The sequence below is a fragment of the Ictalurus furcatus genome, chromosome 20 (genome assembly GCF_023375685.1).
Source record: "Ictalurus furcatus strain D&B chromosome 20, Billie_1.0, whole genome shotgun sequence".
Taxonomy (NCBI): Eukaryota; Metazoa; Chordata; class Actinopteri; order Siluriformes; family Ictaluridae; genus Ictalurus; species Ictalurus furcatus.
The window spans coordinates 4,078,926-4,091,425 of record NC_071274.1 but is presented as its reverse complement, the minus strand read 5'-3'; the positions used below and the strand labels follow the sequence as shown (position 1 = coordinate 4,091,425).

The 12,500-nt window shown below is 44.9% G+C and overlaps 1 protein-coding gene across 1 annotated transcript in view; it reads right to left on the bottom strand.

The window, feature by feature from the left end:
- Positions 1–12,500, bottom strand: part of cux1b (cut-like homeobox 1b) — a 166,502-nt gene that overhangs the window by 83,706 nt on the left and 70,296 nt on the right. The window contains 1 exon segment of the mRNA XM_053651364.1: positions 11,733–11,780. Coding sequence (XP_053507339.1) covers positions 11,733–11,780 — 48 coding nt within the window.

Sequence of the window (12,500 nt, the reverse complement as noted above, 5' to 3'; positions counted from 1 at the left end):
CCCCGAAGATCGCTGTTGCTGAGAAACCAAACGTTCATCTTGTTGCATTTTAACCCAACTATGATAGCTTCTTTACAAACTTTTCAAACTTTCCATTTCACGAACGCGCCAAGGCCACCCAAATCCAGACTCCCTTGATAGTTTGGAAATTTAGAAGTCGAGAACATTATTTGGAACAGACCAACCGTTTTCTAAGCAAGTTTTCTCAAATGCGCTCGCAACCCACATTAAATTAAAACCGTTCAGGAAAAAGAAAGAAAGAAAGAAAGAAAAGAAAAGAGTGCTGTTTTTTGCAATTTACCTCAAATCTAGCCGTTTCAATTGAACAGCACACGCTTGTTTTTCAAACAGATTTCCTTAGCTCAGCTAATTTACTTCATGCATCTGCCAAAAAAAATTAAATAAATACATCTCTCATTTGCCTCAAATGACATCATTATAGCCAAGTAATATAATTTGTGTTCAAGCCCAGTCTCTAACATGATTTGGGGAAAGTGTGTAATAATTTCCTCATGATGGTGGTACTTATTAGCCATGTTAAATGCGTGAAAATCTCTTGTGAGCAAATGTAACTTGTTTTGCACTAAACGCTTTGGCTACTCGCCTACAATTGAGGCAAGTGGAAAAAAAATACGAGTAAAAAAAAAAAAATTATAATTTTATTTCTCCCCTGAACCATCCCTTTAGTTGACATGTACTTGTTATTCCACTTGCTCCTGAAAACAAGGTTAAATGAAAACACTGGCCCTTTAAGAGCTGATCCAATACTTCATCCAGCTACTGCAAAAAGAAAAGAAGGAGCGGAACTGGGCCTATAAAAACCTCATACGTTAGGTCTTTGCGTTACCAGCCAAGTCTGCGTGAGAGCTGATTCATGGTTTTGGGGCACTTGCCACTGTAAATAGGCTTCATGTAATATGGTCTTCGGGCTCCGCTGGGATGGGAGTAAATCATCTCAGATGTTCCTTATTTATTTGGCCGGAAAACATCTGGAGCACAGCGGGCCGATGCCAAGTCCTTCGCTCAGCAGCTGGAGCAGAAGGTTCCACTTGGGTCCAGCTTTTCTCCGCCGAGATTCGGAGCTTCTGGTCTACCGCTTACTGCTACTGCGCTCTCGTTCGAGTTATGTCCCGGACCTACACCGGAGTTTGATAATGGTTTGAGACTTGGAGATTCGGAAGATGAAGCTTGGCTGTAGTGGAGTTATTCTGAAAATGTGCATAAAATCTATGACTTTATAAATACAAGCATGCACTTGTTGCTCTTGCAGAAAGTCCCATTGCCACCTTAATGTCACTTCTCGTAAAGAGCAGGGGTATAACCCTGGTGTCCTGGCGAAATTCCCCCACTGGCCCTTATCTATCATGGCCCCCTAATATATATATTATATATAAAATTTACTTCAAATAAGTTCAAATTAGGACACTTTATACATCTAAACTTATTCTTCTTATTATTATCCTTGTTCCACAGGTGTAAAAGGATTCCAATGGAAGACATTTGAGAACACTTATCCGTAACCAGCCAATCAGCTTTCAGCAGGCATTTCATGATATTAGCATTGAGCTACGGTCAGGAAACTTGAACGCACACTCATCTATAGTGTTTTATGTAACGTGGCAAGAACTGGGGCACTATTTGTGAAAAGTGCTTGGGCCCCGCATATTGCTCATGATTAGATTTTATTATTCATTCATTTTCACAAATGTCTTAGCAGTGTTAGCATTATTATTATTATTATTATTATTATAGCTGTGATGATAGGTTTCCATCAAGAGCGACATTCTGAACGGGTCTCTTGTGAGTGAGTCTCTCTCTCTTTTCATCCTGGAGTCTAAAACTTGAGTACTTTTCCACTAAAAGATAACAGTGACTCAGAGTGTACACAAGGTCACCGAGTTCACAATACACACTTCTGATCATTCGTGAACTCTCTCTCTCTCTCTCTCCTCTCTCTCTCTCTCTCTCACTTCCCCATTCCTGTGTGTGTTTCTGGCCAGAGAACGTTCTAATCAGAGGACATTTGATCCAGGACTGAGGGGGATTAGAGGCTTTGCTGACTTCTTTAAAGCAGAGGGGGAATTACTGACAGAAACATCCGGCAGCCTGCCATAACCATGAACACACACACACACACACACACACACACACACACACACACACACACAAATGAAAATCCCAATAGTGTTTCCTTTAACATTACATTAATATTTTGAAAAGTTGTGAAAAAAGCACACACCAAAAGCACTCAGTACTGTACTATACATTATTTATTTATTTATTTATTTATTTGTGGTCTATATAAGATATTAAGCGCTTTTTCAAAATAAATGTTTCTGAAATAACGGCGACAACTTTTCAGAAAATTCTCTTTTTTTAATAAAAAAAAAAGTTTTATACTATTTTGAATATTTCAATTGTAAAACGGTACACGCGGGCAGAATCGCGAATATTTAAATTGTAAAACGGTACACGCGGGCAGAATCGCGAATATTTAAATTGTAAAACGGTAACACGCGGGCAGAATCGTGAATATTTAAATTGTAAAACGGTACACGCGGGCAGAATCGTGAATATTTAAATTGTAAAACGGTACACGCGGGCAAGAATCGCGAATATTTAAATTGTAAAACGGTACACGCGGGCAGAATCTGCGAATATTTAAATTGTAAAAACGGTACAACGCGGGCAGAATCGCGAATATTTCAATTGTAAAACGGTACACGCGGGCAGAATCGCGAATATTTCAATTGTAAAACGGTACACGCGGGCAGAATCGCGAATATTTCAATTGTAAAAACGGTACACGCGGGCAGAAATCGCGAATATTTCAATTGTAAAACGGTAACAACGCGGGCAGAATCGCGAATATTTCAATTGTAAAACGGTACAACGCCGGGCAGAATCGTGAATATTTCAATTGTAAAACGGTACACGCGGGCAGAATCGTGAATATTTCAATTGTAAAACGGTACATACGCGGGCAGAATCGCGAATATTTCAATTGTAAAACGGTACACGCGGGCAGAATCGCGAATATTTCAATTGTAAAACGGTACACGCGGGCAGAATCGCGAATATTTCAATTGTAAAACGGTAACACGCGGGCAGAATCGCGAATATTTCAATTGTAAAACGGTACACGCGGGCAGAATCGTGAATATTCAATTGTAAAACGGTACACCGCGGGCCAGAATCGCGAATATTTCAATTGTAAAACGGTACACGCGGGCAGAATCGGAATATTTCAATTGTAAAACGGTACAAACGCGGGCAGAATCGCGAATATTTCAATTGTAAAACGGTACAACGCGGGCAGAATCGCGAATATTTCAATTGTAAAACGGTACAACGCGGGCAGAATCGCGAATATTTCAATTGTAAACGGTACACGCGGGCAGAATCGCGAATATTTCAATTGTAAAACGGTACAACGCGGGCAGAATCGCGAATATTTCAATTGTAAAACGGTACACGCGGGCAGAATCGCGAATATTTCAATTGTAAAACGGTACACGCGGGCAGAATCGCGAATATTTCAATTGTAAAACGGTACACGCGGGCAGAATCGCGAATATTTCAATTGTAAAACGGTACACGCGGGCAGAATCGGGAATATTTCAATTGTAAAACGGTAACACGCGGGCAGAATCGCGAATATTTCAATTGTAAAACGGTACACGCGGGCAGAATCGTGAATATTTAAATTGTAAAACGGTACACGCGGGCAGAATCGTGAATATTTCAATTGTAAAACGGTACACGCGGGCAGAATCGTGAATATTTCAATTGTAAAACGGTACACGCGGGCAGAATCGTGAATATTTCAATTGTAAAACGGTTACACGCGGGCAGAATCGCGAATATTTCAATTGTAAAACGGTACAACGCGGGCAGAATCGCGAATATTTCAATTGTAAAACGGTACAACGCGGGCAGAATCGTGAATATTTCAATTGTAAAACGGTACACGCGGGCAGAATCGGGAATATTTCAATTGTAAAACGGTACACGCGGGCAGAATCGTGAATATTTCAATTGTAAAACGGTACACGCGGGCAGAATCGTGAATATTTCAATTGTAAAACGGTACACGCGGGCAGATTTTTTCACTGCTATTTTATTTATTTATTTATTTTGTAAATGCAACAGTACTGTTTTGTTAAACAGTTCGTTAGCAAACCTACACACTCACACGTCACCATAATAATAGGAACAGCTGTAGAAACGGCTCAGGACACACGACACGTCCCACCTCCAGGCGTCTGCGCTATGGGATTACGGAACTGGAGATTTTCATAAGGCCGTTCCCTCCCCCTACTGTCCGGTCCAGAATTCTGGAAAATACAACTGCAGAGACTTCAAACCGTGCCTCACTTTCATGAGGCACGTCGTAGTACCTTAAAAAAGAAATGCTGATGAGATGCACTTAACTCGCTGTTCGAGGTCTGATTTTACAGCTTTTCCAGAGATGACGAGGACGTGCGGCTCTGGGGAGAGATCTGAGCGCTAATCTGCGCTGCCTATGATTGATCCCCAGAGGGATCTCGCTAATGGGGGATTAACAGCCTGCCTGCCTGCTTAATAGCTCGCTCACACACACACACACACACACACACACACACACAGTCATACACACACAGTGGCCGGTCTGCTCGCTTAACATGGCCCAGGAGAGGATTCAGATATCCGTGTGTTGGATGCTCTCGGATTTGGATGTTTGCACACACATGCACACACACACACACACACACACACACACACACAGAGATGGAAAAAAAATAAATACTGCATTTGTGCTGATCAAGTTTCCGTCTTTCTCTCTCTCTCTCTCTCTCTCTCTCTCTCTCTCTCACACACACACACACACACACAACCATGATGGTGTGCTTAGTTGAAATGTGCTGTACATCTCATGTTAATATTAAAATTTGGGACGTTTTTGGAAATAAATGAAATGCATTTGTATTAATTAACTATGTATTGATTGTTCAGACATCAATGTAGCAAAAAAAAAAAGACAGAATATCCGAGCACACTTTTAAAACACACTCGTGTGCGTGTGCGTGTGTTCACGTCCCCGAAATGTGCCGAGACCTTCCCAGGAGCGACGACCAGCTGACACGCACAGAAAGCCCAGTGAAAATAACCCACATTGCGAGGAGTGAGGTGAAGAAGAGAGGGGAAAAAAAAAAAAAAATTCTACCTTTGCTACAGTAAATCTGTGTATTCTTAGAACTGGGCTTGTGTGTTTTTAAAAGGAGGACGTTTATTTCAGAAAAAAAAAAAAGGGGGCCGTATGATGTCCAGACCACCGTGCCAGCTGGGCAGCGAGACCACAACGCAGCTAAAGCGGTGCGATACAAGAGGCTGAGGGTCAACCTCACACAGCCTCGTGTCTCTGACACACACACACGCTACAGCTCGGGCATTCCTGTGGGACGGTGTGGTCGGACAAGCCCGCCTCGGTTCTGCCAGTCGTATAGATTTGTCTAAAAATAGACGAGGAACACTCCCAGACGGGTTTTATGGACTGCACCGGGGACGGTTTACAAGTCGAAAGAAACTGTGGAGGAGAATTAAATCTACACCACACACGCTGCTTTATAAGGTTCCAGCAATACTCCATATTCCATTTGGATGCTTTTTCTCTTATCTTACTGCCTTTTCACTTCATTTAAATAAGCAGAACAGCTAGTGCTTTGACGCTCAGAATGAGGACGCTACGCTCCGTGCGCGGCAAAATCTTCGACTTCCTGCTCGAAATGTTCTTTTTTCATCTCTGGTTTATACCTGAGCCACTTTGGAGATACACAAAAGGGTCATGGGACCCGATGTGGGACTTTCCCAACGTGCACGCGCACTACGTTGTCGTCTTGCAGTGATGGCAGCAAACCGAAACGCCAATGACGGGCAGAAAAATTAGCTATACGCAATGGATGGGTGTGGACAATGGTGATTTATATTTGGGCAGTGCTGGCTTGGTGGTTAAGGCTCTGGGTTAGTGATCAGAAGGTCGGGGGTTCAAGCCTCAGCACTGCCAAGCTGCCACTGTTGGCCCTTGAGCAAACCCTTAACCCTCTCTGCTCCAGGGGGCACTGTATCATGGATGACCCTGCACTCTGACCCCAACTTCCTGACATGCTGGGGTATGCGAAGAAAAGAATTTCACTGTTCTCTAATGTATATATGATCAATAAAGACTCTCATTATATTATCATACTATCATTTATATTAGGGAGAATCGGTTCAGGCAAAAAGTGCTCAAAAGAACTAGACAAGAACCTCCGGAGAACCTCCAAATCAACGGGTTTAGGTTAGTGTCGAATCTTTTCAGTTTAACGGCCAATCATTTTAGAAATAAAATAGCAAGAATGGTGCCGATTTGCTGCAGCGACCTCCTTATATGACACGACGGAGTGAAGAGTACCCACCGGACTGTGGTGTTGAACTTCAGCATGAGCGCACCGGGCCCTACCTCGGTAAAATGTTTCAAAATGCTGCTACAGTATACCGACATCCATCCATCCCATTCTCCATAACCGCTTATCCTACAGAGGGTCACGGGGGAGTCTGGAGCCTACCCCAGGCAACTCCGAGCACAAGGCGGGGGACACCCTGGACGGGGTGCTAACCCATCGCAGAGCACAATCGCGCACACACGCACACTACGGACAATTTCGAAAAGCCAATCAACCTACAGAGCATCTCTTTGGACTCGGGGAGGAAACCGAACTACGTGGAGGAAACCCCCGAAGCACGGGAGAACGTGCAAACTCCACGCGCCTACGGCGTGCGGAGACGGGCTTCAAACCTCCGACCCTGGAGGCGCGAGGCGAACGTGCGAACGCTAAAGGCCAACCTTTGGCTTCTTCCCATGAAATTTTCACTCTCGTTAATTCCTTCGCAAACTGATTAGCGTTAGCCTTGCACACGATTAGCGAGCTCGCGGAGATCGAATGATCTTTCGCTTAATAATAAGAATAATAAGAAGAAGTAGAAGAATAACGCAAATCGTCCTCTAAACATTCCTTTTCGCGTAGAAATGCACGACACTAACTTAATTTCAGCATGTACGCCTTCGTTTGGAACACTGGCATACGTTTAAAGCAGTAACGGTTCTTTTAGTACATGTTTTGGATTCACACGTCCACTTTGTAGCGGGTCGTCTTTAAAAAATAAATAAATAAATAAATAAATAAATAAATAAATGACCTATACATTCACTTGAGGATGATTTCGTACTCAGAACCAAATCAAACACGGTAACTGACTGGCAGATTTTCTGCAGATATTAACTAGACCATGTCCTTTATGACTCTGTTAAACTCTCTCGCGTCATCTTTATAAAGTGTTCTTTATATCGAGTGAGACATACAGCAAGGCTGTCTTGAATTTGTCGAGCAATATATATATATATATATATATATAAAAGACGCACGGCGAGTAAATTCTTCCCACACTGTAAAAGTCTTTAATAACGGTTTCCGAGGCTCACTTGATCACTGCCACACTCACTGACACGTCGCTTTATAACTCGTGTAGCTTCGAGCTAACGGGGGGAAGCGATATAATGATCCGGACACAACCCCGGAGACGACGCCGAACACAAGAATAAAATCCAATAATACAACTATTAGTGACGAGAATACTGTGTGTGTTGCGTAACGCATGCAGCACGGCACTGCGGTGATTAATTCTCCACAACTGCAGCTCTGATGAGGGTTACAGAGACGAGGCGAAGCACAGGTCGATCATTTCATCGTTCCCAGAGTATAAACTAACTGTACGGATACGGATCCCAGAACCTTCACGTGTTACACGAGTGATTACTTTCAACTAGATTTACCGCTGGAGAAAAGCTAGCGAGGACTCTTTTTTTTTCTGCCGCGTTATAACGCGATCCGCGGCACAGATCTGACTCGCGCACCGCAGCCAGAGGGAGTACATCTCCACTCCGGCGTGGCCGAGTCACACTCGTTCATGTGTAACGCACGCCGCCGGGGACTGGCTGAATCTCAATTCGGCCCTGCATGAAAAATTCAACCCCTCATCCATCATTCAGTGGCCATGGCTAAGAAGGAAAAAAAAAAAAAAAAAATTATATATAAAATAAAATATCGTACAAGCAAAGGCCAGATTTAAGTCCTCCATTAACTCGTCCATTGTCTCGCGATTAATGAAACGAAAAGAGAGAGAGCAAGAGAAGAATAACAGAGTGAGGAGGACGAGAGGATCGTTCTTTTATTCATGGCGAGAGAAAGGCTGCGGTGGCTCTGCTCGTGCGAAAGGAACAGACGGACGCCGGAGGGACGCGCCGCTGCGAGGGTGTGTATGCGGATTTACGAAACATGGACCGATGACGTCCGAGAGAAGGAAGCTATAAACGGGAAGAACGGAGGAGATCTACACGGGATCTGAATGGAGAACGTCAGGTTGTGCCGTTACAGGAAAATAATCAAAGACGTGCTAGTGTCATGTGACCCGACCGGTATACAACGGCCGTTTCCCCAATGGATTTTTTTGCATTGATTAAAGTCAGAATCGGTGTGGGACGTCCTTGAGGCGAGTCAGTACCGACTCTTACAAAGCGCTGACACTGGAGACTCCTTCCATAAATATCTCCTCACAGAAATCTCCACCATGTATTTAGCTCTGTTTCTTTAATTGTGGCGGATTATACGATATTAAAACATATAACTATATATAATAAATATCTAAATATAATTATAATGACTGCGGAATTCTCATGAGAAACAACTCGTTCTTCTTTGTGCCGTGAATACGCTTGCGCATACACACACACGCATATATATAGTATTATGGGCTGGCCACGGGCATCGCTGTCACACTGCATTGTTCAGGGTCAGCGATGTAGATTCAGGAAGAGAGGACGAGGGGACAAGAGGCGCCTCCTCCCTCACTAAATCACTCTCTCCTGTTGCCAAAAGGCCAGCCTGATGAAAAGCTGCAGAAATGAGGATAAACGGCGGAAAGGGGAGCGTCTCCTTTCAGAAGGTCGGAGAATAGGAGCAGGAGTGGTGCTATTTAAATAGACCGCTGAAGAATGGCAGCTTTAATGAGTGAGAGAGAGAGAGAGAGAGAAAATGGATACAAAAAGTCTACACACCCCAAACTAATAGTTTGTTAAAGCACCTACTCCACTCGTCCATGCAAAACTGCTCCAGATCTATCGGACTGCGAGGAGATCTCCTCTACACTGCGCTCTTCCAGTCGTTCCACACGTTTAAACAGGAGTCAGATCTGGGCTCTGATTGGACCGCTCCAAACCTTGATGATCTTCTTCTTCTGAAGCCGTTCCTTTGCTAAAGCCCCAGTCCCAGCTGAAGAGGAGCAGCCCCACAGCATGATGCTGCCACCACCATGCTTCACTGTGGGTGTAGTGTGCTCTGGGTGATCAGCTGTCGTATTTCATGCACCAAGCATATCTTTTACAATTATACCCAAACATTCTACCGTGGTCTCATCAGACATGAAGACATTTTTCCACATCATTGGAGGTGATTTGAGTGGGGTTTTTTTATGTTTGGTTTTTTCGTGAGAAAGGGTTTCTCTCTAGCCGACGGGAAGAATACTCGAGGTTGTTGTCCACATTGGAAGTCACCAGTACTTCACCCATATTCCTGCAGCTCCTTTAATGCTGCTGTCGGTCTTATATTTTGTATCTTATATCTGTTGATAAGAGTTCTTCTTGTCCTTTTGTGAATTTTATAGGGATGTCCTGTTCTTGGTAAAGTCACCGTACTGTCCCATTTTCCCCACTTCACTGTGCTCTGTGGTACATCTAATGCTTTGGATATTCTTTTCCCGATCATTACCTTACTACAATGAGATCCTGTACAAGCAAACTCTTCTAGAACACGGCTCCGGCTTCCCTAAAACGTTGTTTGTTTTTCACTTGAATTTGTTGGTTGCTATGCAACATTACAGGTGGACAAAAGATCTGTCATGATTTATCTTGGTTGCATTTTCAATGTCCCAAAAACTTGCTAATATAACAGGAGTATGTAGACTTTTTAAATCTTTCTCACCCTCAGTCTCGGTGTCCTGCTGTCTCACTCTCAGAGACCATGAGCGGGACAGCAGACACAGAGACTGAGAGCGAGACAGCAGACACAGAGACTGAGAGCGGGACAGCAGACACAGAGACTGAGAGAAAGACAGCAGACACAGAGACTGAGAGCGAGACAGCAGACACAGAGACTGAGAGCGAGACAGCAATCACAGAGACTGAGACAGCAGACACAGAGACTGAGAGCGAGACAGCAGACACAGAGACTGAGAGCGAGACAGCAGACACAGACACAGAGACTGAGAGCGAGACAGCAGACACAGAGACTGAGACAGCAGACACAGAGACTGAGAGCGAGACAGCAGACACAGAGACTGAGAGCGAGACAGCAGACACAGAGACTGAGAGCGAGACAGCAGACACAGAGACTGAGAGCGAGACAGCAGACACAGTGACTGAGAGCGAGACAGCAGACACAGAGACTGAGAGAAAGACAGCAGACACAGAGACTGAGAGCGAGACAGCAGACACAGAGACTGAGAGAGAGACAGCAGACACAGAGACTGAGAGCGAGACAGCAGACACAGAGACTGAGAGAAAGACAGCAGACACAGAGACTGAGAGCGAGACAGCAGACACAGAGACTGAGAGCGAGACAGCAATCACAGAGACTGAGACAGCAGACACAGAGACTGAGAGCGAGACAGCAGACACAGAGACTGAGAGCGAGACAGCAGACACAGACACTGAGAGCGAGACAGCAGACACAGAGACTGAGAGCGAGACAGCAGACACAGAGACTGAGAGCGAGACAGCAATCACAGAGACTGAGACAGCAGACACAGAGACTGAGAGCGAGACAGCAGACACAGAGACTGAGAGTGAGACAGCAGACACAGACACTGAGAGCGAGACAGCAGACACAGAGACTGAGAGCGAGACAGCAGACACAGAGACTGAGAGCGAGACAGCAATCACAGAGACTGAGACAGCAGACACAGTGACTGAGAGCGAGACAGCAGACACAGAGACCATGAAGGAGACAAGCAGTCTCACAACCTGTCTCGCTGTCAGTCAGCTTCTGCTTGTCTCATCCATGGTCTCGGCGTCTGCCGTCTCGCGCTCGGTCTCGGCGTCTGCCGTCTCGCGCTCGGTCTCGGCGTCTGCCGTCTCTCTGTGTGCCATTCTCTTACTTTAACAGCCTGTATTTCTCTCTCATCACCGTTTCATTTTGTCCCCTCTCTCTCCCTGTCTGTCTCTCCCTCCCTCTCACTAGCGCCATGTCTCTCGCTCTAAGTTTAAGCAGAGAATGTTGTCCTTTTTATACCGAATGCAATTTAAACATGGCCTCCGGGCCCAGAGCATCATGAAAAGGACGAGAGAGAGTGTGAGACAGAACGAGTCCTCTCTCTCTCTCTCTCTCTCTCTCTCTGAGCCAGTCCAGGTCATGCTGTACTCGCTGACAGGGAGACGAGAGGAAGGAAAGAGGGGGCCGTCGGGGGGAGAGTGAGAGAGAAAAGAGGAGTGAAGAATTGTGGGACAGCGCATTATTCCCATCTAAATGGTGAGGTTTATTTATATGGGCATAGCTGATGCACTGCAGTGCGTGTGCTGCCATAACACACTACCGGAGTGTGACGGCTCACATACACTAACACATACCCTGATGAACGTGTCACAAACTCTCACACACACTCACCTCGGCCTGAAAACTCTTCAGCAATGGAGCTACCTGCTTGCGCAGATCCTGAAAGACAAACACAGGACAAAAGGTCAGAGGTCAAACTATAGCACTTGCTTAAATCAGTGATGAGGAAATGATTGTTGTCAGTTTCTCTTATTGACGCAAAAAAAGGTATTTTGGCTTTAAAGGAATCTGACATGTCCTTAGTTTCTCAGTCTCTCTCTCTCTCTCTCTCACACACACACACACACACACACACACACACACAGGTGCATTACATGGCTTGTGTGGGTGACTCACATGTGTCAGATTCAATTACAGCTCATGCAAAAGGATGCCAAAGCTGAACATGCAAATATGAAGCATTAATGTCCTGCAGATATGTGGGGGGACACACACACGTACACACACGTACACACACGTACACACACGTACACACACGTACACACACGTACACACACACACACACGTACACACGTACACACACCTTCATGGAATCCATTATTCAGCAAATGATCAATTAATGATCGAGAGAGGGACAGACAGCCAGAAAGAGAGAGAAAGAAAGAGACAGACAGAGAGACAGAGAGAGAGAGAGAGAGAGAGAGAGAGAGACGGACAGAGAGAGAAAGAGTTAGACAGACAGAGAGAGAGAGAGACGGACAGAGAGAGAAAGAGTTAGACAGACAGAGAGAGAGAGAGACGGACAGAGAGAGAAAGAGTTAGACAGACAGAGAGAGAGAGAGAGACAGACAGAGAGAGAAAGAGTTAGACAGACAGAGA